The sequence below is a fragment of the Ursus americanus genome, chromosome 30 (genome assembly GCF_024610735.1).
Source record: "Ursus americanus isolate L20-20 chromosome 30, mUrsAme1.1.p, whole genome shotgun sequence".
Classification (NCBI taxonomy): domain Eukaryota; kingdom Metazoa; phylum Chordata; class Mammalia; order Carnivora; family Ursidae; genus Ursus; species Ursus americanus.
In genome coordinates this window covers 6,031,802-6,059,712 of record NC_142156.1, presented here as the reverse complement: position 1 = coordinate 6,059,712, position 27,911 = coordinate 6,031,802, and the positions used below count along the sequence as shown (strand labels likewise).

The window sequence follows — 27,911 nt, the reverse complement described above, 5'->3', positions numbered from 1 at the left end:
TCCAGCCCTCACCCCTGGCAATCACCGATCTGTCCTTCATCGCTACAGTTTTTGCCTTTTCCAGAATGTTAGATAAATGGAGACATACGACTTTTTGAGAATGGCTCCTTCCACTTGGCATAATACCTTTGAGATTCATCCAAGTTGTCGTATGTATGGGTAACTTACTCATTGTCAGTGCTGAGTGGTACTCCATTGTGTTGTGGACCAGAGTTTGTTCAGTTGGTTACCCACTGAAGGACACTTGGGTAGTTTCCCGTACTTTGCCATTGAAACCAATGCTGCTCTGAACACTTGTGTGCAGGCTGTTGCGTGAACTCAAGTTTCCATTTCTCTGGGATAAATGTGCAGGGGTGTGACTGCTGGGTCATGTGGTAACTGCATATTTAGTATTGTAAGAAACTGCCAAACTACCTTCCAGGGTAGCTGTGCCATTTTACATTCCCACCAGCAATGTACGGGACAGATCCTTGCCAGCATTTGGTATCATGACTATTTTTTATTTCAGCGGTTCTAATAAGTGTGTAGTACTCTCATAATGATCTGAATTTGCATTTCTCTAATAGCTGAGGAAATGATCACCTTTTCATGCTTATTTGCCACCTGTATCTTCCCTTCAGTGAAATATCTGTTTGTGTTTTTTTCCCATTTATATTTAGATTGTCTTTTTATTGTTGAGTTTTTACATTTCATTATATATTCCAGATACTGGTCCTCTGTCAGACAAGTAATTTGCAAATATTTTCTCTCAGTCTGTACTTTGTCTTTTCATCCTTTTGATAGAGTCTTTTGCAATGCAAAAGTTTTCAAATATAAAGTCCAATTTATTAATGTTTTCTCTTATGGAGTGTGCTTCTCATATTTTAGACATGTCTAAGAACTCTTAGTCTAGCCCTAGATCCCAAAGGTATTCTATGTTTTCTTCTAAAAGTTTTATGATTTTACATTTAAATCCATGCTCCATTTTGAACTAATCTTTGTATATCGTTTGACACTTAGGTTGAGGTTCTTTTTTTTTTTTTTTTTTTTTTGGCCTACGGATGTCCAAAGACTCCAGCATCAAAGTGTCTTTGTCAAAAAGTAAATTTGGTGTATTTGTGTTTATTTCTGGATTTTTTTTCTGTTAAATTGATTTATAGGTCTCTGTTCCTCCACCAATATCATGTTGCTTCAATTACTCTAGCTATACAGTAAGTCTTAGCATCAGGTAAAGTGAGTTCTTCCACTTTATTCTTTTTCAAAAGTGCTTTATCTGTTCTAGTTCCTTTGTGTTTCCATATAAAATTTAGAGTAAGCTACAAAAAAATCTTGAAAAGATTTTGATAGAAATTGTTTTAAACATATAGATCAATTCTGGGAAAACTGACAGCTTTATTATGTTGAGTCTCGCAGTCCATGGACATGGTATGCCTCTCCATTTCTTCAGAACTTGAATTTCTTTTCATCGGCATTTTGTAGTTTTTAGCATATAGATCCTGTACAAATTTTGTTAGATTTATATTTAAATATTTTATTTTGAGGAAACAGAGTAGAAGTTTCACATTTTTGATGTTCAATATATCAATTTTTTTCTTTAACGGATTAAGCTTTGGTGTCAAGTTTAAGAAGTATTTACTTCATTTTAGGTCACAAAAGTATTCTCCTATGTTTTCTTCTAAAAGTGTTATAGTTTTGTGTTTTATATTTTGAGTTAACTTGCGTATGTGTTTTATATTTTGAGTTAATTTTTGCCAACACAACACTATATTTATTATAGCTTCTTTATAATGAGTCTGAACATTGGGTAATTACTCTAACTTGATCCCTGTTTTTCAAAATTGTTTTAGCTATTCTAGTTCATTTGTCTTTCCATATAAATTTATAATAAGCTTGCCTACATTGAAAAAAATGTCTTGCCAAAGGATTATTTGAATTGCATTAAATCTATTGATCAATTTGGAGAGAACTGACATCCTTACTCTGTTGAATCTTCTGATCCATGAGCATTGTATGTCTCTCCATTTATTTTGGTCTTTTATCTGCTTTATAGTTTTCAGTATACAGATACTATATAAGTTTTGTGATATTTATACTTAAGCATTTCATGGGGGTGCTTTTTAAATTTTTAAAATTTTTGGTTTCTAAAGGCTCACTGCTAGCACATAGAAATATGATTGGTCTTTGGGCTGCCTGGGTGGCTCAGTCAATTGAGTGTCTGCCTTTGGCTCAGGTCATGATCCTGGGGTCCTGGGATCAAGTCCCAAGTTGGGCTCCCTGCTGGGTGAGGAGTCTGCTTCCCCCTCTTCCTCTGCCCCTCCCCCCACTCATGATCTGGCGCTCTCTCAAATAAATAAATAAATAAATAAATAAATAAATAAATAAAGTCTTTTAAAAAAGAGACAGAGATGATTGGTCTTTGTGTATTGATCTTGTATCCTGTAACTTTGCTAAACTCACTTATTCTGAGAGTATTTTTATAGATTTCTTAGGGTCTTCTACGTAGCCATCATGTCATTTGCAAATAGGGATAGGTTTTTGTTTCTTCCTTTCTAATCTGAATGCCTTTGGTTTCTTTCTCTTGCATTTATACTGGCTAGGACTTCCAGTATCAGGATGAATATGAGTTGTGAGAATGGACATCCTTGCCTTGTTAATGATCCCCGGAGTCTTTCACCAGTAAAGTTACTCTTAATCAGGTGGAAAAATTCCTTCACTTGGAAGAATTCCCAGTTTGCTGAGCATTTTTATTTTTTTATTTTTCTTTATTTTTAAGATTTTATTTATTTATTTGACTGAGAGAGAGAGAGCACAAGCTGGGGGAGTGGCAGAGGGAGAAGCAGGCTCCCCGCTGAGCAGGGAGCCTGATGTGGGGCCCCATATGGGGCTTGATCCCAGCACCCTGGGATTATGACCTAAGCCAAAGGCAGATACTTAACCAACTGAACCACCCAGGCACCCCTGCTGAACTTTTTTACCATGAATGATACTGAATTTTTTCTAAGTGCTTTTTTTGCATTAATTGACATGATCATGTAGTTTTTATTTAGACCATTAATATGGTGATTCCACTGATTGCTTTTCAAATACTGAACCCACATTGCACAGCTAGTATGAATCCCACTCAATCATGGTGTATTATTCTACTTACATATTGCTATATTCAAACTACTAATAGTTTGTTGATATTTTCATCTATGTTCATGAGAAATATTGGTCCAAAGTTTTCTTTTCTTGTACTATCTTTGTCCCATTTGATATCAGGGTAATGCACTGGGAAGTGTTTCCTCCTTTTCTGTTTTCTGGAAGAGGCTGTGCAAATGGTGTTATTACTTCTTCAAATGTTTGGTAGAATTCACCAATGAAATTGCCTGAGCCTGAATATTATTTCTTCTTCTTCCTTCTTCCTTCTTTCTTCTTCTTCTTCTTCTTTTTTTTTTTTTTGTTTTGAAAGGTTTTAAACTATGAATGCAATTTCTTTAATGTTATAGGATTATTCAGGTTATACACTTGATCTTGGGTGCATTTTGGAGTTTATGATTTTTGAAGAATCCATTTATTTCATCTAAGTTGTCAGAATTGTGGGTAGAGTTATTTGTAGTATTCCCTTATTATTTTATGGAATCTATACAGCTAATTGCTTCTTTCATTCCTGAGGTGGGTACTTCGATATTTTCATTTTAGCAGGCAATTGACCTAGTTGGGTTCAAGCCACGAGTTCTGACCAACCTTCTTCTGCTGATGGTTTCATTATCAGTTCCCTTTTCAATGCCTTTGCAGTGCTATTTGAATCTCTCCCTCCTATATGCCAGTCAGTGGCCATTGGGATCTTGGTGTTCATGTGGCTTTTAGTTCAGTTCTCCAAATATGCTGTTTAGAATCTGATTCATGCACGTGCATCTTGGACGTGAACCTAGGATTTCATAAACAACTTTACAGGGTCACTTTCCCAAGCTCCTCTCTGTGATATCTTGGTATTTTCCAGTTCCCAAGAGCTCCTTCTTTCTGTCCTCTGGCTCAAGACTGGGGCTTTATTTACTTATCTCCACTGCCCATTTCCCATCACTGCACCCACATCTGGGGCCAAGTGGGTGGGAAGAGAAAGAGAAGAATGCGACAGGGGTTCTCACTCACCCTCTTGGGACCATAACACTTTCTCCTGGAGGGCAGGATTTCCTTCAAAGCCTTGGGCACCTGCAGCCCCCTGCTGCTACTATCACTGCCAGGAGAACTTTCCTGCTCCTTGGGCCTGAACAAGAGGGCCTGTCCTGGAGCTCTCTCTGTCTGTGCGCTCATGAGTCTCCCCCAAGACCAGACTGGAAAATACTGGAAGGGAAAAGGTCGTAAACTTGCCACCTGTTCATTGTTACTTCAAATAATGGTCTTCTCCAATCTGCTTGTGGCTACTTAATTTCCAGGGTGCTTAAATAGCTGCCCCATGCGTTCTGTCCAGGTTTCCTAGCTGAACAAAGTGAAGTGTTCTCAATTCATCCTAGCGAGGACTGGAATCAAGCTGAATTGCATTTTAGAAGACTCACTCTGACGGTTGGAGAGTCTCTAATGGAAGACTCTGGAGTCCAGAATCTGGGAGGCCAGGTGGCCAAACCAAGGCGGAGGCCATGCATATGAAGGGCAGCAGGCAGGTGCAAAACTGTTCAGGGCTGGCGCTCACAGGATCTTGTGACAGCTGAACATGAGAGGCGACGGAGGGCAGGAGTAAACAGGACTCTCGGGTTTACTACTGGTCCAACTTCCAGGTCTGGAAGGTAACCTAAGACTATGATGAGGGCAGTTTCAAGGCAGCGGGCAGTGGGTCAGGTGGAACAGGGAGAAGAAGCCAGGAGAGAAGCTGAGGGTATAAGAGAGAAAGGAGAATAGCAGTGGAACCAGGTCCCACTGGAGTCACACAGGGATGGACGCAGGGAGGTTGCTAAGTCTGATGGTAGAGAGCTGAGGTGGTCCAGAAGGTGAACTGTTTTGTTCTATGGAATGAGAAGGAGGCAGGGTGTTTTGCTGGGGTAGTGAGGGTATGTAGAGTGGCAAGGACTTCAGGAGCCACTGGAAGATGGGAAAGGAAGCTGTCAGGGGACCCACACTAGCGGGGCAGGCATGGATAAGGGCCCAGCAGAAGCCCTGGGTTTGAGGGTGTGCTGATCTATGCGGTTGGGAAGGGCTGCCCCCAAAGCTTGGCTGTGTGACATACGTACCCTGGCTCAGGGAAGGGGCCCTACTACTCCCGCCTGAAGGCAGAATGTGCAGAACCGAAGGGTCATCACCAAAAAAGCAACGGCCTCACTGCTGTCAACTGAGCAGCCACGCTCCAGTTGCTGAGCTGAGCAGTTTGTAATATGATTTAAGACAACCTTAGGTGGTCTTTATCAATAGACCCACTTTCAGGGTAAGGAAACCGAGGCACAGAGTGGTCAAGCGACTTTGCCTAAGTGACCCAGCTAGTAAATGGCACGGCTGGGATTCAAGCCAAGGGTTGTCTGCTTCCCTGGCTGCCCCATGGTTTGGCGAAGGACATGTGGGTGTGGATGGAAGTTGGACAATCAGGCGAGGGGGGAAGACCCCTCTCAGTAGGGACTGGGGGACAGACCCTGGGCCAGGCCAAGCAAAGGAGAATAAGAAAAGGGAAGGCAGCTGCTAGAGGAGGAGCCAGAGGTCTAGTAGGGTACTGAGAGGGTAGCTGCTGTGGCAGCCAAAAAGGGGTCAGACTTGGACTTCGAATTACTGAGCCAGAGCCCCAGGGTCCAGAGGTAGCTATGTGAGGGAGGGAGATGGGATCTGTGATATCAAGGCACAGCTGAAGACGCAAGGGTGTGCCAACCAGAGGACAAGCCCCGGGAACTTGAGGACAAGCTCCATGGCCGAGGGCCCTGGTGGACCTGAGGGCTGAGATGGTGGGGAGCAATCCCAGCTGGGGCACCAAGATGACAAGATTTGGATGACTGAGTGGCACGGGGAGGAGGCCGATGCTGAAGGTGGCCATGACCCTGGCCTTGGTCCCTTGCCCCTCTCAGAGCAGGGGGCCACCTGAATATAAATTATTTCTCCTGATTGTGTTCTTCTCCCCAAAGGTACCACATTCTGATGACCCCACAGGGACCTTTTTAAAAAGACAAGTGAGTGAGCAAAGGCACATGAGCAAGCCAGCCCCAGCAGGCCCAGCACAACCTCCGAAGGGCCTTGATTCAGCCACCAGATGGCAGCTGCAGACCCCAGATAAAGCCTTCCACTGTCAGAAGGGGCCCACATTTCAGAAGGTGCTGAAAGAGTAAATCATCTAGCCCTGGGGTTGCCTGGCTCCTCGTCAGAATATCAGAAGATTCCGTACCCTCCCTCACATAGATTCTTCTAATAACACATGAGAAAAATCTTGTAAATCTGAGACAAAAGAAAGATTGTCCTGAAAGGCTGGTGAATCTGCTCTCTCTGGTGACATGGGTCCCTGCCCATCTCCAGCCCCGCTGGAATGTCCCCTAATTAGCCTCCCAGGACTTCACCAGAGGCCCCAGCCACCAGCCTCTTAGAGCTCTGCATGCTCGCTGCTCTTGGGCTCCCCAGGCCTGGCACACTGCCTGGGGCAGAAAGCACGACCTTTCGGCAGCTTGGCCTACAAAGGTGCAGACGTTGTCTCCAGCGCTCCGTGGCATCTGGGCAGAGGCTCACGGGAGGACACAAGCAGAATGATCGCAGCTTGGGTTTCACAGGTGGGTGTGCTAAAAGTTCAAGAGGCCAAGAAGGGCCCGGCAAGGTAGGGGCCACACAGGGGACCCACGGGGAAGGCTGCACAGTGGGAAGGCTGGGTGGACAGAAGAAAGCAGGGGACAAGGGACTTCAGGAGCTTGAAGACAGATGTGGGGACAATCAGTGATGGAGGGAGCGAGATGTGGTCAGCAGTGGCAACATGTCGATAGAAGGCTTCCTTGAGGCGGGAAGAGGGAGAGGGGACAGCACTAGGAGGTGGCCAAAGACGATGCAAGAACTTGCTCTGGGCTGGACAGGTCATCTAGACCCTTCCCCAACCTCCCCTCCAGTGAAGTTGCAGGAGGTCAGAGATGAGCAGCAGGACCCCTGCAGAACAGCTCCAGGTAAGGGAGTCGGGTACACCTGGGGCCAGTCAGCACCAGAGACAGGCTTCCAGGAGGCTGAAAGAGAACCTCCAAGAAAGAACAAAGGACAGGGGGAGTGGAGCAGGGCTGGCCACACAACAGGGTGGGGTGTGAGTGAGGAGCACAGGGAGGAGGCTAGGGAGGGAGGAGCCCTCTGGCAGAGAGGGGGAACAGAAGACGCGGCCGAGGAGAGTAGGGACAGGTGGGTTCATTTCTTTCTAAGAAGCAGTAAGGATGATAAATAAGGAAAAGAGAACCTCATTTAAAACAAACCGACACTAATAACATACTATATGTTAATTAATTGAATTTAAATAAAATAAAATTTAAAAAGTAAATAAGTAAAAAATAAAACCAACAAAAAACAAGGTAGTTGCCAAAATGAGCAGCGCCCTCCTCACCATAAAGCGGACATGGAGGCCAAGAGCACTTCTGGGTCCTGTGGATCAGAGCACACAGTGGCTGCAGACAGACTCCAAGCCTTCCCAAAGCACCAGGGCAGCCAGCCCCAGACCTAGCAAGAACTGGTCCCACGCAGCCTTGGCCTGCTGACCTCATCCCTTGAGGCATCTCTACAAGTCATGGTCAGCTTTGGGGCCTGGCTGCCTATAGCACCGCAGACCAAAGGGACGAGGGACAGCAGCCAGGAGGCCAGGACCCGATGAGAGAGCAGAGGCTGGAGAGAAGTGAGCCACGTGGCCTGGAGTCAGTGAAGCGCAGGGGTCAGTGTATATCATCACGGTGGACCCCACATCCATGCCTGCCATCGCTCTCAGTTCCAGTGGGTCCTCTTGACTGGGGCCATGTCCTGTAATCCTTCCTTCCACTTTCCCTTGTGGAAGTCCCCTCAACCTGCCCCGTCTGATAGGGGGGCTCAGCCTGCCCCCCTCATCCCATATCCTCTGCCCCCTCCTTGTGGGAATACTGGCCTGGGCTGGGCGGCCACTGGGTCCAATGTCAGCTCCCTTTTCCCGCGACAGGTTCTGGGGCCCATGTCCCTGTGTCCTTGGCCTCTTACTCCACTTCAGCATAGCTCATTTCACCCTCTGAAGGGTCAGGGGCACCCAGGTAGCCTACTCTCAACCCCCACCAGAGATCTCCTCCAAGGCTGGGTCCAGGCCTGCGCCTGCTCATCTCTGAGTTCCCCACACACGGCTCAGTCTCCCGGACACAAAAGGACACTAATCAAAAGCCCTTCGGGACATATGCATGCACTTTACTTTTATAAAGAACATTTCGGCTTCAAGCAACCTCACATTGCCGGACTGCTTTCTTTCTTTCACAGACAGAAAAGCAGCCTAGTGCCAACAATAAAAAGCAACCATAAACAGAGGGAGCATTAAATGAAAAAACAGCATCTAGGGAGTTTGAGCATCCCCTCGTGCACTTGGAGAAGTCTGCCAGTTTTTGGCTAAAAACTCATTTTCTTTAGTGATTATTTACAAGAAAGTTAAAAGAAAGATCTTTTTCCCCCGTGTAGTGGAAAGAAAGATTTGACAACAATGTCAATGTCATTTTTGTAAGTGCTATGTGCTTCTGATCTCTCGGGGCCTGATCAACGTGACATAATAATTAGGTGTAACAAATAAGGATAAGTAAACTCAGGCAAGGAACCCCAAACCCACACCCCAAATACATAGGTAGGAGGGAATCTGGGGGTCTCTGCTAAGCAAATTGACTGGAGCAAAGGCCATTGGATTATAGGGCATTTGACGGGACGTGATGCTTCACTGCTTTCAAATCCTTATAATTTGAAATATGTGTAAGCATTTCGCTTCTCTCTGAAGGGTGCAGGCAAATCAGCCCTTCCTGGGGAAGAGCCCAACGGCAGCTGTTAAGCAAACTCCTTCTCAAAGAGGTCCAAATAATTGAGGTGCTCAAACCATCTGATGCAAGGTCCCTGGGCAAAAAAGGAGGTCCTTCTGCTGTGTGGGGACTTCTGCTACTGACCAAGTGTGCTTGGGGCCTCCCGGGACGGGCAGGTGGCTGCTGAACCAGTCAGGCCTTCTGGCTACCATCCTCCCTCCAGGAGCCCTGTGCCCCCAGCCGGGTGGCGGCCCTAGCCCCAGATCTTGCCAAGGCCACCCCTACCAGACTGATCCCCAGCCTCCCCTTGGTGACTGCAGCCCAAACTCACGCAGTGTCCCCAGACACACAGAAGCCCCACTGTCCCTGAACACATCCATTCCTTTGCTCTAGCCATTCCCATCCCCACTGCCTGGAGAGTCTTCCTTCTTCCCTGCCCCCCTCACCTCCATCTCCATATTCCAAATCCTTCTTGTCCCTCAAAGCCCACCTCAGGTCTCAGCTCCTATAAGTAGCTTTCCCTGACGTCGTTCCCCTCTCCCACCCACCCCGGTGGTGACAGCCTCCTACCTTACACTGCACTAATTCACCCGCAAATCATTCTAACCTCCGTGGGAACTGTCACGCCTCGTTCGTGGAGTTTGAGTTCATGGAGGACCGTGCCATTTGAATGACGTTCACTCCCCCTGACAGGTTAATGTACAAGAGCACATACTGTGCGGGGATCTACTAGGCGTTTTTATATATATAATAAAAACCACTGTGGCCTGGAAATAGGTGGTTCCTTCTTTTGGCCCAGTTTAGACAACTAGCAAGTTAAGGCCACCAATATAAAACTGTAAAGCTCAAAAGGCCAAGTTTCAGGTGTCCAAGGGGTCAGTTCACGTCTGCAAGAGAGCAGAGGCAGACATGGGCTGGTGAGGGCGGGGGACCAGGAGCGTGTCCAGGTCCTGGTCTCTGCAGAAGGCCCACAGCTGGGGCAGGACTGGCAGGGGAAGGGACACTGTCCCAGCACCCAGACCCCTGATTGACCCAGACACTCCTTCAGGCGGTGTAGACACAGCCCCAAGATGATCATGACTCGTCCCCCTGCACCCACCAGCGGCCCGTCCCCAGCCAGAGGGGAGAGGAGCTGCCTTTCCGGGGGAGGCAGCCCTCTGGAGCCGCCGTGCCACATTTCAGGGAAATACGTGTTGGTGGAGGTAGGTCATTTTAAGAGTAAAAGCATTTTTTCCCTTCGCTTTTCAAACGCTCTGGGTACTTATCTTCTGCGGATGATTCTGTCCTATCACCTGCTACCAGCTGTGGGCAGGATGATTTATGAGTGCCGGGCCACACTCCCCAACCACAGTGCTGGGATGAATGGAATTGGCTGCACCCATCATGTACCATCATGTAATCCTCCTCGTAACTGAGCAGGAGTCCTGAAGATGAATCTGGAGCTCGGAAATATTCACTGGCTTGCCTGAGGCCCCAGAGCTGGTGGGAGCTCAGTGAGAAGCCTCGCTGCTAACTATCCATTTTATAGATAAAGAAACTGAGCTCCCAATTGACACGGTGACTTGCCCAAGGTCAGATCTCACCCTCCTTGGCTCAACACCCTGTCCATAGTACCACAGAACATTCTACCGAATTTGGAAAGTAAATGGCAAAGAAACACAGTTAGCCCAGAATGACAACAATGGAACCTTGAAGGACCCTTGGGACCTCCACCCCCAGCCCAGCTCTCTGCTGGAGCCTCCCATCGTGTCCCTACCATCCCCCTCCCTTTTGTAGTACGCTGGTTTGTTTCTCGGCCTAAGCAGAAATCGGTCTCACCCCTTCCACCGCTAGTTCTGCTGGTGTCTCCCAGGGCCACAAAATAAACCAAAAAAACAAAAACAAAAACAAAAACAAAAGCCCAAAACAAAAAACAGGTCTGCATTCTCATTCATATGCTCTGACCCTTCAAACTTGCAGTACGAGCAGGCTCTGCCTGGCCTTCCTTTCCCCACATTAAATGTCATGAGTTCCTTCATCTGCTCCAGTGGTGACACCCCAATCCTCCTCTCCAAGGACAATCCGAACACAGACGAGGGTGTCCTGGCTTCTCTGCATGCTGACCCCACAACAAACCCTTGCTGGGCACCGACCCCAATGCCAAGCCCAGTGCTGGGCCCTGAGGTCGCCATGGAAGTAAGACAACACAGGATCTCTCTGCCCTGGAGGAACTAAGGTTTTATGGAAGAGATGGGCAATAAGTAACTGAACAGGCCAGTCCACTAATGATGGCAGATCGCAGGGAAGAAAATAAGGATGCTATCACGGAGCTGTCTTAGGAGAAGGGAACAACTTAAAACACTCTGAAGCGTCATTAAGCTGAGACCTGACGGATGAGAGCCAGGCAGGCCAAGAGTAGGAGCAGGTGTGTTCTAGGCAGAGAGGAGAGGCCAGCAAGTACAAAGGTCCTGAGGCAGGAGCTGCGTAAAATGAGCAGGGAGAGAGCGAGGGAAGAAGGCCATAGACTGTCATGCAACGTAAAGACCTCGGATTTTACCCTGAGAGCACTGACGAGCCACCTGAGGGGGGTATGTATGTGTGTGTGTGATAAAGTACACATAAAATTTCACATGTTAGCCATTTTAAGTGTATAATTCCATATAATTCACAATGTTGTGCGACCATCACCTCTGGTTCCACAACATTTTCATCACCCAAAAAGAAACCCTGTACCCACTAAGCAGACACTGCCCACCCCTTCTCTCCCCAGCTCCTGGCAACCATTACTTCTGTCTCTCTGGATTTGCCTATTCTGGACATTTCATATACACAGAATCACACAACCTGTGGCCTTCTGTATCTGGCCTCTTTTACGAAACATGGTTTCAAGGTTCATCCACGTGGTAGCCTGTATCAGTACTTCATTCCTTTTCATCACTCACTAGTATTCCATTGCATGGCTATCCCACATCGGTCCAACCGTTCGTCTGATGACAGACATTAGGGCTAGGTTCACCTTTTGGCTCTTGTGGATAGTGGATGCTGTGGACATTCCCGTACAAGTTTTTGTTTGAACACCTGCTTTCAATTCTTTGGGGTATACAGCCAGGATAATACCCAGGATTTGCTAGGGTCATATGGGTGATGATATGTTTAACTTAGTGAGAAACCACTAAAACATTTTCCCCAGTGGCCACACCATTTTACATTCCTACTGGCACTGTTTGAGGGTTCTAATCTTCCACATCCCCATCAACACTTACTTTCCATTGTTGTTGTTGTATTTTGATTTTTGTTTTGATAATAGCCATCCTAATGGGTGTGAAGTGGCATCTTGTGCTTCTGATTTTCATTTTCTTAATGACTAACAATTTTGACTATCTTTTCATGTGTTTATTAGCCATTCGTATCCCTTCTTTGAAGAAATGTCTATTTAAGTACTCTGTCCATTAATATCAGAGATTCTAGACTCATCAAATCATGTCTTGCAAATATTCTCTCCCATTCTGCAGGTTGTCTTTTCCCTTTGTTGGGAAGTGTCCTTAGATGCACAGAAGTTTTAAATTTTGATAAAGTCTAATTCAAGTATTTTTTGTCTTTGGCTGCTTCTGCTTTTGGTGTCATATCTAAAAAGCCATTGCCAAACCCAAGGTTATGAAGATTTACTCCTTTTTTTTTCTTAGAGTATTATGGTTTTAACCCTTATATTTAGGTCTTTGATGTATTTGAGTAAGTTTTTGTATATGGTGTGAGGTAGAGGTCCAACTTCATTCTGTTACATGTGGACATCCAGTCATCTCAGCACCATTTGTTGAAGAGACTATCCTTTCCCTGTTGAATGACCTTGGTACCCTTGTTGAAAATCCATTGCCCTTACTTCTAGACTCTCAATTTTATTTCACTGATCTGCATGTCTATCCTTAGGTCAAGTACCACACTGTTTTGATTGTTGTAGGTTTTTCTTCAAAGATTTACTTATTTTTTTTAGAGAGAGAGCATGCTGAGGGGAGGGGCAGAGGAAGAGAGAGAGGGAGAGAGAAACTCAAGCAGACTATGCTGAATGTGAAGCCCAATGCGGGGCTCAATCTCATGATCCTGAGATCTCATTCTGAGATCACTACTGGAGCCAAAATCAAGAGTTGGATGCTTACCTGACTGTGCCACCCAGCCACCCCTTGATTGCTGTAGCTTTATAGTATGTTTTGAAATTGGCAAGAATTCTCTAACTTTGTTTTCTTTTTCAAGATTGTTTTGGCTATTTTGGGTCCCCTGGGATGGTTTTTTCTAATTCTAAGAAAAAAGGCCATTGGAATTTTGATACAGATTGTACTGAATCTATACATTGCTTTGGGCAGCATTGTTATCTTAATAATATTAAGTCTTCCAATCCATGAACACGTCTTTCCATTTACTTAGGTCTTCTTTAATTTCTTCTTTTTTTTTTTTAAGTTTTCAGTGAACAACTCATCTCCTTGGTTAAATTTATTCCTTTGCATTTTATTATTTGTGATGGTATTTAAATAGAATTATTTTCTTCATTTCCTTTTTGGATTGCTCATTGTGAGTATAGAGAAATACAAGTGATATTTGTTGATCTTGTGCCCTGCAGCTTTGCCGAATTTGTGTATTAGCTTTAATAGTTGTATGTGTGTGAATGTGTATTCTTGGGGATTTTCTATGTATAGAATTGTGTCATCTGCTAATAGAAAGTTTTTCTGCTTCCTTTCTAATTTTTCCTTTTGTTTCCTTTTCTTATCTAGAACTTCCAATAAAATGTAGAATAGCTATGGTGAAAATAGGCATCTTTGTCTTGTTACTGATCTTAGGGGAAAACTTTCAGGTTTTTACCATTGAATATGATGTTAGCTGTGGGTTTTTCATAAATGCCCTTTATCATGTTGGGGAAGTTACCCCCTAGTCTGACTGTGCTGATGTTTTTATCATGAAAGGGTGTTGGATTTTGTCAAATCCTTTTTAGGCATCAGCTGAGATGATCATGTGAGGTGTTTTTTCCTTCAATCAATTTAGTGTATTATACTGATTGGTTTCTTATGTTGAACTATCCTTGCATTCCTGGGATAAATTCCAGTTGGTCATGGTACCTAAGCCTTTTGATATGCTGTTGCATGTTGTTTGCTGATATTGTGTTGAGGGGTTTTACATCATATTCATAAGGGATAGTGGTCTATAGTTCTCCTTTCTTGTGATGTCTTTGTTTGGCTTTGGTATAGGGTCAGACTCACAGAGTAAGTTAGAAAGTGTTTCCCTCCTCTTCATTTTTTGGAAGTTTGAGGATTGGTATTAATTCTTCTTTAAATGCTTTGTAGAATTTCGTGAACTCCAAAAGTCCTGGACTTTTCTTTTTTGGGAGATTTCTGAGGACTGATTCAATCTCTTTACTTATTATTTTCTATTTATTCTTTAGTCAGTTTTCGTAACTTGTACGTTTCTAGGAATTTGTCCATTTCATCTATTTTGTCTAATTTGTTGGCATACAATTGCTCATAGTATTGTTTCATAATCCTTTTTATTTCTGTAGGGTCAGTAGTAATGTCCTCATTTTCTTTTTTTTGTTAAAGATTTTTTTTATTTATTTGAGAGAGAGAGAGAACGAGCAGGGGGGAGGATGACAGAGAGAGGGAGAAGCAGACCACCCACTGAGCAGGGAGCCCCATGTGGGGCTTGATCCCAGGACCCTGAGACCATGACCCAAGCCGAAGGCAGACGCTCAACGGACTGAGCCACCCGGGTGCCCCGTAATGCCCCGTAAGTAAAATCATTTCTGATTTTACTAATTTGAATCTTCTCACTTTTTTTCCTAATCAGTCTAGCGAAAGCTTTGCCAATTTTGCTGATTGTTTCAAAGAACCAACTTTTGGTTTCACTGATTTTTCTCTATTGCTTTTCTATTCTCTACTTCATTTATCTCATTTAGTGTATCATGGAGAATTTTTCACATGCACCTGAGAAGAATGTATGTGTTCTGCTTTGTTGGATGAGTGTTTTGTATATGTCTGTTAAGTCCAGTTGGTTTAGGGCACCCAAGAATTCTAAGCAATGCAGTTATATGATTAAATTCCCATTTTTTAATATGCCTGTGATTTGGAGAACTGACTGGAAACAGGAAGACAGTGAGGAGGTTGTTGCAGAAATCCAGGTAAGAGGGGATGGTGCCTGGACTGGGGGCCGGCAGAAAAGCTGGAGAGTAGCAGATGTTTTCAAGAAGTAAGTAGAGGTAGGAAGCAGGCTTCCTGCTAGATGAGAGACAGTCCACAGTCTAGGAAGGGACGGACAGGCCCTGGGATGACCTGCAGGGGATCTCTCTGAAGCACCCTTGACCTAGCTTGGTCACTATCAGCCAGAGTCAAGGAGACACACCCCAGACTGCCTTCCCTCATTCAGGGTTACCTGAAACTGATTCCATGTGAAAAGTTGCAAACCACAACTCTCCGACATCAGCCTGAGAATAGTGGGAGAAGGGTGTTGCCTTGCAGAGAACGTTACCACGAGACCTATTTTTTCAGGAAATAACCTTTCTATAAAACCATAGCACCTTCCAAAAGGCTTCTCTTTCACATACATTAGTTCATTTATGTTTCAAAATACCCAAAGGAGAGGAATCCTACCATTTCTAATCAACATATAGCAAGTGCTACCTTGAATTAGACCTGAATGTTTGTCCTGTATCCTTATCTGGGAGGCTAATCCCTGGGGAACACAAGACAGTGCTGTGTCTCCAGCCCCTGACTATGCCAAGGGGTATGAAATGAAGGAAGGTGACCCTGAGGTAGCTCCCTCTGGGGTCCCAACGTCCCCTAGAAGAATTCCAGGCTCAGCAATTCGTAGCACTGCCCAGCTGAGTTAACAAGCATTTACCACAGTGGCTTTCCATAGGCCTCTAAACAGACAGCACAGGTCCTACTGGGGGTCTCAGCATAGCCCCTGCCTGAGATGGCCCCAACATCCTCCTCCACTGGAAAATGGAGTGGTACCCTGGGGACCCCTTGCCAAGCTCAGCACTATTGACACACCAGAATCACATGAGTGCTGACCCCAAGGAAGAGTCACCGGGGGTCAGGGGGGATCCATGCTCCAAATGTGTGAGACCAAAAGAGAAGGTCAGACTCATATTCAATGACCTTCAATGTGCACTGAGAAGCTAGTGCTGGGGGAGACCCCAACACAGTAAGACTAGGTACAGGGCCTGGTGACTGATAGCATAGCCCCTCTCATCCTGCTTTGGGCTAGAGCTCCTTCCACATGACTCAGTGTCTCCCCAGCCAGCCTGTGTGATAATCCTGAGAGCAGAGGCTGGGACTCAGTCTCCCCTGGAGCCCCGCCTTCCTAAAAGCACCCCGCAGAGGTCTAAGGAAACACACACCATTTTGTGTTAGCGTCAGAAAAATCATAGCTTCCCAATCTCTCCTCCTCGTGTGTGGGTGGACCTAGTTTTCACCCCTCCGAAACATGTGCTGTCACTCTAGGTGACAGCCTGTGGCCGGCAGGCGTTCTCACACCCTGCTGCAGGCATCTGATAGTACGACCCCTACGAAGGGCAGCTTGACAAGCTCTCAGAATTACACAGGCACGCTCCTGTTGACCCAGCAACCCGCCCCCTGGAACGTATACTTCATTTACACTTCCGCAAATGTGAAATGAAATGCAAGGTTCCTCATTGCAGTGTGTCAGAACAAAATAAACAACCTAAATGTTCATCAACAGGCTCTGGGTTAAATAAACCATGATACATCCATAGAACAAAGCGCTAGACTGTTCTAAAAACAAGGAGGAAGCTTCTTACGTACTGATGATAGGGAAAAAATTCCAAGATATATTGCTAAATGGAAAGAGAGCAAGGTGGAAGATGGCATGCAGTTTAAAATAAATACCAATTTTAATATACACGTAAAAGACACAGGTTAGCTCTGGAGGGATCAAAGGGTGGGTGGCTAGGAACGAAGAGTCAAGGGCACGAGTCATTGCATGTGCTTTTGAAACTGTTGGCTTATGAATCATATAAAGACCTTACATATTAAGAAAGTGACTGTATTGCAGTAAACACTTAAATGTCTTGCTCCGGGTATCTGAGCTGGCCTTCCGCCTCAGCAAAGGCAGCAGCTCTGGCAAAACGGTTTTCTTTCTTTCTTTCTTTCTTTCTTTCTTTCTTTCTTTCTTTCTTTCTTTCTTTCTTTCTTCTTTCTTCCTTCCTTCCTTCCTTCCTTCCTTCCTTCCTTCCTTCCTTCCTCTTTTTTTTTTTTTGAAGATTTTATGTATTTATTTGACAGAGAGAGAGACAGCCAGCGAGAGAGGGAACACGAGCAGGGGGAGTGGGAGAGGAAGAAGCAGGCTCCCAGTGGATCAGGGAGCCCAATGCCGGGCTCGATCCCAGGACGCTGGGATCAGGCCCTGAGCCGAAGGCAGACGCATAACAACTGAGCCACCCAGGCGCCCCCAAAACGGTTTTTCAATCTCCATAATGGGCCTGAGCAAAAGCCTGGCCCCAGGCACAGGTGCACGATCCTGGACTCCCACCCCTGCTGCGGCCTCTGATCGCACCCACGCAGCATCCGAAGGGTCTGCTGAAGTCCAGGAACCAGACTTGTCCAAAGAAAGACACACACAGCCCTGCTCTCCACAAATACTTCTATCCCAAGAACTGCCAGCCCACTTCGACCACCTAAGCCCCTCACTGCTGAGGATACAAGTCGCTGAATGGGAAGGATGAACACATACCTCCACTTTCCAGGGTCGGTCTAGACTACCCTGGGTCTCCCGGCCACCACCCCCCCAAACACGTTCCGTTCCCACTCTCTCCAGACCCATGACGCTGCGTGCACCTGCTCACCAAGGGCTCACTACCTGAGTGGCTGCTCATCAGGCGGACGGCCTTGGCCTTGGCCTTGGCCAGCTCCAGGGCGGTGATCCACTGCTGCCGCTCCACCTCCGAGCTGGCCTTGAGGTGGTAGGTCCTTGCCCCACTGGTCAGCACGATACCGCAAGAGTCCTCCGTGTCAAAGTGCGCGGTGGACAGGTTGATGGTGCCACGGCAGGTGTGGGCCATTTCACCCTGATTTCTGTAGGATGCAAGAGAAGGTATGGGGTGAGGCTCCCGAACTCAATAGCTCTAGACTGAAGAAAGCCTCAAGGCAAGTCCTCAGAATCTCAGACCCTTCGAGCTGGGAGAGACCCTGGAGTCAGAGCTGGGAGATGATGCCTGACGGGACTGACCGGAAGGGGCTTGGCTGAGGGGTGCTCAGCGGGGAGATGGCAGAGGGAGGAGGCCTGCATCAGTGCCAACTGCAGGGTATGCCTGCAGGGGGCTGAGCCCTTGCAGACACCAGGAGATGGAGAAGAGTGACCGTCTAGGGTCCTGCAGTCTAGACCTCTAAGTCCATCCCAGCCTCCTTCCACTGAGTCTCAGCACCACGGCGTTGGAGCAGGATGGAAATCTGCCACTTAAAAATGAGATTAGGGACCTGGAGCTTCAGGGGACGAACTTGGAGGCACACCCTGGCAGGAGTGACCTGGGAACAGAGATCTGCAGAGCCAGGATGCCACCACACCAACTGAGAAGAAGGCAATGGCTGGCCTAACACAGTGGGACCTCATGACAGGGACTGACTCTCTCTTGGTTAGAAGATTGTGGAGCTAGGGTCGCCTAGGTGGCTCAGTTAAGCATCTGCCTTCTGCTCAGGTCGTGATCCCAAGGTCCTGGGATCGAGTCCTGCATCGGGCTCCTTGCTCAGTGGGGAGCCTGCTTCTCCCTCTGCCTGCCGCTCCCCCTGCTTGTGTGTGCGCTCGCTCTCTCTCTCTGACAAATAAATAAAATCTTCAAAAAAAAAAAAAAAAAAGATTGTGGAGCTAATGGTACCAAAGTAAGGGAAAGCGGAGGTGGCTGAAACATGGGCCATTTCCAGCTGTGGCCAATGTCTGAAAATGGAGATGCAGCCATCATGACTGGATCTACTTAACTCACTCCCTCACACACCCAAAGGAAATTCAGACCCTCATGACATACCAAACTTCCTTCCACAGAGAGTGTTGGAAAAGGAAGAGCCATGGGTCAGCATGTAACACTGCCGGTGACAGGAGCTCCTTTGGCAATTCTGCTGCCCTTTGATGCTCCCTCATTTCCCCCAGCTGTTCCTCATCTAGTTATTCTCTTGATTCTTTTCCCAGTTCGATCTTCTTAAAGATTGACTGATGGATTTTTAGAGAGAGAGCACACACACAGGTGAGCAGGGGTGGGGCAGAGGGAAAGGGAGAAGAGAATCTCAAGCAGGCTCGCCGCTGAGCATGGAGCCCAACAAGGGGGCTGGCCGTGGGGCTCAATGCTGGGCTCCGTCTCACAACCCTGAGATCATGCCCTGAGCCAAAATCAAGAGTCAGGATGCTTAACCCACTGAGGTGCCCCTCTTCTACCAGTTCTAAAGTCAAATGACTTGACACTCAGTAAAACATTCAGCTTTCGTGTGAACAGTGGCCGCCTTTTCCAGTTCCCTCCTGCTTTGGTTACATTCCTTAGAGAAGATCAAGTAGTTTATATCTGAGGAAAGGTCCAGCTCATAGGTGCTGACGTCTTCCACTTGAAGGAGACTACTTCTAATTTATGAAACCGGCAAGGTTGGGCATGCCTGTTGGAAGCTCACCCTTTGAGATTCAAGCACTTTTAGACTAGACCTGTTCACATGTTAAACAGTCTAGTAATTAACCAAAAATGCCATGTGGCTCAGCTCAAAAAGGAAGGGGGGCTGACTGTTCAAGACAGAGGGAACTTGGGGCGCCTGGGTGGCACACCGGTTAAGCATCTGCCTTCGGCTCAGGGCGTGATCCCGGCGTTCTGGGATCGAGCCCCACATCAGGCTCTTCTGCTGTGAGCCTGCTTCTTCCTCTCCCACTCCCCCTGCTTGTGTTCCCTCTCCCGCTGGCTGTCTCTCTGTCAAATAAATAAATAAAATCTTAAAAAAAAAAAAAAAAGACAGAGGGAACTGAAGAGGCAAAGACCGTGAGGCCAAATGGAGCTTACAGCTTTCAGAGAATAGGGATAAGTTCCATGTGGCTGGAGCACTGAGAACAACAGAGTGAATGAGAGAAAGATGAAGCTAGAAAACTGTGTAGGGACCAAAGGTAATTATTTAGACTTTTATCTCAAAACTAAAACAGTGGGCCTCATGGGCCTCATGCCAAGAGAAGGGATGGCCAAGAGTTACAGAAATTCCTATAGAAAATGGGGAACAGAAGTACCTAGAGTGAGATGGGATATGCAAGCCTGGCCACTGTGTGGTATCAGGGCTGGGCTGGAAGTTACCCAGTGGATATGGTACTGGATTACAACCCATTGACTAAAATAAATACTCCTGAGTCCATGCGGATGTAAGTAAATAGTCGAAGGGATAAATAAATGGGGGGAAAGGGACAGATTTTCCTTAATAAAAATAGACGTGATCATAGAAATAGAAAATCACTGACTGCAATGTGGGAGTCTGGATTAGATTATAAAATTTTTAAAAAAGACATTAGAGAAAAACTTGTGGATATGAATAAAGTCAGCGGTTTAGTTAATAGTATCGTACAATGTTAATTTTCCACTTCTGACAATTGTGCTTTGCTGAGGTAAGATGTTAACACGAGGGGAAGCTAGATGAAGGGTATGTGAGAACTCTCTGTACCTGCAAGTTTTCTATAAGTCTGAGTTTTTTTCTTTTCTTTTTCATCTTGTTAGTAGTAGATCACCAGTTTATTATAAAAGTAACAGCTCAGGAATAGCCAGATGGAAGAGATACATAGGATAACGTATGGGGAAAGGGTATGGGGTTTCCATGTTCTCTGAACGTGCCACTGTCCCCAGATCTCCACACAGTCACCAACCTGGAAATTCTCCAAACTGCGGTCTAAGTTACTTCAAAATTAAAAATAATTTTTTTTTAATATTGCCATCACACTCTGCCCAGGACCACAGCTGATATGAAATCTTGTATCCAAATTCACTTGCCCTCAGGCTCAGTGACAGGGTTAGAGATATTCCCAATGTCACTGAAGGACCGAAGCCTGAAGCCCCCATCACAACTTCTGGTTCTGGACTAGGCTCTACACAGAGTGAGGTGAAGGCACTTTGAAAATCACTAGAAAGAGAAGAGTAGAGTGGTGGGTAAGGCTCAAGGAGGGAGGGAGAATCTCCCAGTCAGGACAAACTGAAAACCGAAATTCAAAACCTGTGAAGAAAATCAATGCTAACGAAGAAAATAATATAATTATATATATTATATATAATTATTATATTATTATTATATAATAATAAGTCAAATGCTCGGCAGATGAATCACTTCAGACAAAAAAATGGATCTATTAGAACATTTTTAAATGAACATAAATAGGCTTAATATTCTCAAAGATGAAGGAATAACATCAATAAAGAGCAATAATTTGTGAAACAAAAGCCAGTGAAAACAAAACAAGAACAAGCACACATGAAAACGTAATAAGAGCATTTCAGCAAATGAAAATATAGCAGATAAACTTTACCAGTCACCCAGCATCCACATCTAAATTTAATCTTAGCTCTGTAAGTAGAGCTAGTTTTCTTTTTTTTTTTTTTTTAAGATTTTATTTATTTATTTGACAGAGAGAGACAGCCAGCGAGAGAGGGAACACAAGCAGGGGGAGTGGGAGAGGAAGAAACAGGCTCATAGCGGAGGAGCCTGATGTGGGGCTCGATCCCAGAACACTGGGATCACGCCCTGAGCCGAAGGCAGACGCCTAATGACTGCGCCACCCAGGCGCCCCGAGCTACTTTTCAGTAAAAGACTTGAGGAGGTTAATTTTTCAGTTTTACTTTTCTGCATTATTGGAAGAAATTATATAGAGGCACATGTGAATTTAGGAATTAAAGGTCCATTAAAATCATCAAGGTCCAATACATTTTCTTGTCGTGGAATTTAACTCTGTTCTTTTTTCTTTCACTTAAATGTTTTGTGGTCAATCCATTCTCCACCAGTAGCCAAAGAGATATTTTTTTTTTTTGTCCTGTTACTCGGCTTTTTAAAATTTCAGTGCCTTCAAATTAAGTCCCAAAATGGTCTAAAATTCGGGGACATTTCCTAAAATGCAGGTTGTTTTTTGGGGGGGAGTGGTGCACCTATCCATATTGTATATAAAAGTTTTTGTTTCTTCCATTGTGAGTTCCGGCTGAGGCAACCCTTCCTGTGAGAGTCGACCTTCCAGGGCCACCCAACAGCCCAGATGGTGGAAAAGTTAAAGCCCCACTCATAGCACACCGTGGACTTGGGTCTGCAAGCTGCAGTGGCAACTCCTGTCCTGCCTTTCCTGGAAGGGGAGCTTTGCAGGTGTACAACAACCCCGAACCATCTATTCTCATTGAACCCTGGGCATCTTCAGTGCCTCGAGACAAACGAGGCCATGGCCTAGGGCCTGCCAGTTATGTCAGAGCTCATATCCAGCACACGTGATCATTTCTCTTCTGCCAGTTTTTAAAAGAAACATGTTCTGTGGCATTACTTTACATTTTGTGGATATTTTAAGTATTTAGAACAAGTAGAGACAAAATATGGAACGCTTGCCTTCAACTTAACTGTAAGAGAGGTTAACCATAACTAACATCCTTCTAAATGGGTCACGCTGACTCTCAACCAAATAATATTCATCCAGTTCTGATGGCCAGCGTCCTTGCCAGAGTTGAGAATACGCTACCAGCTATCAGAACTGGGAAGCCAGGAATAGTTAACGTAGCACTAGTGACTACCCTACCTGCATTGAGTACAAACCTTATACACCAGCTCAGAGTCCCCCCACCACCTCTTCCCTTACCTCTCTTGGCACCCCATTTTGCCTGAGTCACCCCTCCATTTCTGGACATGGAAGGGTTGCTGAGTATGGGATCTGGCTTCCTGATTGGCTATCAAGAGACTGGATTTTTGCAACCCACTAATGTAAAAAGGTTAGCACCTCACATGGCCGGACAATGACCAATGGGAAGTGGGAAATAGATGGGAAGGTAAATTCTCCTCATTTTTCCCCTCAGGGGACCCTTCCAAAGTATGTTTTATCCTCACAAACCTTCTGGAGAAGTCCATGAGCCCAGAGAACATGAGTAATGTCTGTGACCCTTGCAGTTGGCTGGGAAGTGGTGGCCAGCCCATTAAAGTCTCACATCACTTTGCATCTTCCCCTGGCCTTTCTTTACCTTTTTGACTCCACATCACCAAGGCCCATCTTGCTGAGTGTCCAACCTGCCAGCGGGAGGGACCAAAGCTAAACCTCCACGGCGTGACCCACTCCTTGGGGAGAATAAGACAGCCACCAACGAGATCAGACCACGTTCACCTTGGTGGGGGTGGGAGACGGGATTGAGCAATTTTTCCTTACTGGAATCACGTGTTTTCTGGTAACGGGGTTGCCTTTGGCAGCACTACGGCCCACAGTTATTGAATCCTCATCTGCTGGCCTGGATTCTCATAGGACACAGCCTCAGACTAAGTCACCCATTTCAACCCAGGAAGTGAACGAATGACTCCTGACTGGAGTCCACTGACCTCACTGAAACCCTGTCGTCACGCAGGAGCAGCCCGCCCGACGGAGGAGTGGACTGGCCACTCTTGAAGGCTCAGCTGGGGCATCTACTGAGCAGATGGATCATGAGCTCGAGGGTCTGTCCTCCAGGATGAAGTATCTGCCTTGAACTAACAACTGATAGCCGGTGCTGTGTCCTGTCTAATTACAGAAGACGGGTCCAGGAGCGGCCCTGCTCACCACTACACACAGTGACCCCTTGCAGGGTTTGTGCTTCCTGTCGGCTGGGCTCTGCTGGGTTAGAAGTTCTACTTCCAAGCAAAGAGGAAACACATCACAATAAGGCTTCCCTGAAATCGGAAGCTGACACTACTCCCTGGCCACTTTCTGCTCCTCATGACAGTGACCAACAGACCAAGAAGGGAGTGACAATACTGCTGCGGTTCACTCATGCTAACCGCCACGGAGAGTTAGGTTAGTGGCACATACGGGGATGCGAGGGGAAGGTCTGGAATGGAGTTGAGAGGATTCCCTGGAGAATCTCTTAATACTTCCATGTCTGGTAATGGCCATTAATGGGCAAGGCAACAAGGAACTCAGACCCCTCAGGACAGACATCACAGACCAACCAAAGTGCTATCAGAGAGTGGAAAGGGTGTGGAACAGGCGGTGGCGGAGGAAGATAATAAATATCTATTATAATGTGGGGACAGACACAGCAGCGGCAAATGAGCTTGTTTCATGGCCTTCTTGAAGGCTTCTGTCTTCCAGGCAACCCCCGCTGGCCACCAGGAAGGGGACTCTGTCACTGATGGGACTTGCACCTCCCCTCCCAGGGAAGGGGTAAAGATGTCTTCGTTCTCTCAGAAGAATGGAGGTCCCCACATCGTAGGAGGAGAGCTGACACCATGGGAGGGCACGAGCGGACCTGAGGAGCGCAAGGTGTGGAGCGCATTGGACACAAACCTTGTGCACCTTCTCAGATTCCCTCGACCACCTCCTTCTCTGTCTCTCTCGGTCGGTACCTCGTCTCGGCCCAATTGTCCCTTCACTTCTGGACTTGCATGAAATGCCATAGTGGGAAACAGGAGGTGGAATCAAAGGGGGCAGATAAACTCCCCCTCTGCACTCTTCCTTCCGCAGACTGCTCAGAGGTATGTTTTCTCCTTGCGTATCTTCTGGAGAAGTCCATGTGCCGGACCTGCTCCGTCTCTGTGCAGCTCACTGTGATGTGACACCCATCCTCCCACTTCCCATTTCTGCGTCTCTACCCAGGAACTGCATCTCTCACACAAAGTGTCCCCTCTTGGAATGCCTGGGTGGCTCAGTTGGTTAAGCGTCTCCCTTCAGCTCAGGGAGTGATCCTGGGTTCCTGGAATGGAGTGTGGCATCGGGCTCCCTGCTCAGTGGGGATCCTGTTTCGCCCTCTCCCTCTGTCCCTCTTCCTACTCTCTCTCTCTAAGGTAAATAAGTCGATCTTTAATAAAAAGCAGTGTCAGCTCTTTAATCCTTGCCTCGGGCTATGTTTTCGAGAGGACCGTCATAAAAAAATGTCCACAGGCAAGAAAAAAGATTAACAAGCAGCAAATTTGAATCCAGATCCCAGACAGACAAATGGCACCGCTCTGGAGCAAAGCACCTAGCCTTGTGTGTGACCTCATTCAATGCTGGCTCAAGCTGAGTCTGATTCACTGGCAAATTCCACTCCAATCTTCCAAATCCAAATTCAGCAAGTACTTCCTATGGGTCACTATATATAGAATTGTGCTAGAAACTGGAGAGGGGGTAAATATAAAGATAAATAAAACACATTTTCTGGTCTCAAAGAACATTCCGTTTTGTGAAAGAGACAGGCCTACATTCCGTTTTGTGAAAGAGACAGGCCTGTAAACGGCAAGCTACTATTTAATAGGCAGAGAAAAAATAAATTCAAAATGGAGTATTCACTTCTCGAAAGTTCACTGAGTTGCATCCTTTTAATTTCCCTACTTTTCTGCATGTATGTTACACATATACAGGATATTGTGTGTTCCATACGTAGCCATCGTCAATAAAAAGTTTGCTTTAAAAACAAACTCAGAATGGAAGAACAGGTTGCCGGTGGTGGGAGCTCAGGAGACAAAATGACCCTCTCCGTCCTAGAGAGATCAAGGAGGTGTACTGGAGCAGAATTTCAAACAACGAGGGGACTCTACCCAGTCAAAAACTAGCCGGAAAGCCAGACCAACCCAGAGCAGTGGCCGTGGGGGTGGGGGTGGCTCCGGGAAAGCCCACAGCAGCCAAAGGAGAAGGTCCAGACATGGCCTGGCTTGACGATGGTGTTGTGAGTTCAACTTTTTCCCCCAGGAAGACATGTCGAAGTCCTAACCCCTGGTACCTGCAAGTGTGACCTTCTTTGGAAATACAGTCTTTAAAGATATGTATCAGGTTAAGATGAGGGCATGAGGGTGGGCCCTAATCCAGTATGACTGGTGTCCTTCTAAGAGGAGGAAGAAAGACACAGAGATACAGGGCAGCAGAGAGGGGAGCGATGCATCTACAAGCCAAGGAACACCAAGGATCACCGGCAAACATCGGAAGCTAGCCAGGCCTGGAGCACAACCTCCCCTAGAGGCTTCTGAGAGAGCGCAGCTCTGCTAACCCCTTCCTTGTGGACTTCTAGCCTCCAGAACGGTGAGAAAATTAATTTCTACTGTTTTAAGCCACCCAGTGGATGGTGCTTTCTTACAGTATCCCTAGGACACGACACCTGATGTTTGAACAGATGAATGCAGGAATGGCCTTTAGAAGCTCCCATGCAGCTGAGCTGGTTTCTTTCTACCTATCAACCACGGAGCTGCATTCGCCCTTCCATACAGGCCCCACCTAGAACCTTCAGTCACCACACAGCCATATGGCCCTCTTGTTCCTAGAGCAGCCCTGCCCCAGAACTACCCATCGCAGCCCAGAGCTTTCCCTTTGTCCTATTCCACTGAGGCTGGAGCTCCCAGCATGGCCTTCAGCGAAGATTCCAAGGATTCAGATTCCACCAAGGACGTGCATTAACACGAGACTTAAATGTAGAAGCAAGTTAAGGAGGGAAGTGAGCAGAAGGAAAGTGATCCGTTGTGGTGGCAGGAGCTGTGACAGAGGGAGCGGGCATTTGGAGCCATCAGCTTCCGGATTCCGTGGCTCCCCACGGCAGCATCGGTCGCCTCCCAGCCTAGCTAGTGAGAGTCTGGGGACTCGCGATGCTTCTGACTTTCAGCTTGCAGCTGCTGCTCCCGCCCTCCCAGGGACTAGGAAGCCACCTCACCCGACACTAGCCAGAGTCATTTCTGGTACGCGCAGCTGTGTCCTGGCCGAGGCACCTTCCCAGAGGCTGCGTCATCTCAGAGTGAACACCCGTGACTTCAAATAAGGTTTGACGTGTGCTGTTTGGGATCTCTGGCAACCAAGGCACGCACAGGCCAATCCCATGTTTGCAGAGGGCTTTTTTTTGGGGGGGGGGTTGGTTTTGCAAAGGTTTTAAAATCTGGGTCTAGAGATGCAAAATGTATAGCCAACAACCCAATTTAAAAATAGGCAAAAAGATGTGAGCAGATACTTCAAAAAAGAGGATCTCCAAATGGCTAACGAACATATGAAAAAGTGCTCAACCTCATCGGTGATCAGCAAACATACGTGTGCACCATGACCCAGCAGTTCCACTCCTGGACTTCGCCGTTAGGGGTGTACGTACACATGTGGTTATCAAAGACATGTACCGGAACGTCTGCCACACGCTTCCTAAAAGGTCCAAACTGCACCAGCCCGCGTGTCCATCCTTGCTAGAATGGCCACGCGGATAGTGGCTTATGCAAGTGGTGGGGTAGCCGCGGCACTGAGAATAAATGTGCGAGAACTACACAAGCAGCCTGGGAAAACCTCACAAATCAAATGCTGAGCAGAAGCCAGACACAAAGAAAACGTATTGTGTGAGTCTACTTAGAGAAAGGACAGTAACAGGCAAAACTCAGCTCTGGGGCAAGAAGTCAAGGCAGCAGGTCCCCTTGGGGAGCAATGACCGGAGGGGACACAGTGAGACACCCTCCTGGGGGGGGGGGCGGCAGCAGCCACCGAAGGGACGTCAGAGGGCAGACAGAACAGTGAAGAAGGTCGTACGAGAGACACAGGCAGGAGAAACAGTGCATTTCAGATCTCCTACCTCTCAGGCCACAGGGATGCTGTTAGGACCCTTCCAGGTCTAATAACAAAGCTCAGCTTATTCGTTCTAATGACCACATCCCAGGGCGTGCCTTAGAAGTGTCTCACATGGATTAGCCACTTGGGATGCGATAGGAAAGGCAGGACTGTGACCTCCCTTTCCAGATGCAGAGGCTGAGACGCTTGGCTTTGTAGGCAGCTGACTGCAGGTCCCAGAGGCAGGCCCACCCACCCACCTGCAGCCCTGCCTCTTACCCACAGGGTGCACGGACTTGTCCCCCAAGTTTCATTTCTACTCTCAGTAGTCATCAAAGATGGTTAAAT

The 27,911-nt window shown here is 46.7% G+C and overlaps 1 protein-coding gene across 5 annotated transcripts in view; it reads right to left on the bottom strand.

Moving 5' to 3' along the window:
* Positions 1-27,911, bottom strand: part of OSBP2 (oxysterol binding protein 2) — a 165,239-nt gene that overhangs the window by 113,267 nt on the left and 24,061 nt on the right. For all 5 annotated transcript variants that reach the window (XM_045791376.2, XM_045791373.2, XM_045791374.2 and 2 more), the window contains exon 2: positions 17,736-17,950. In XM_045791376.2, the coding sequence (XP_045647332.2) occupies positions 17,736-17,950 (215 nt within the window). The remainder of the gene's footprint in view (positions 1-17,735; positions 17,951-27,911) is intronic.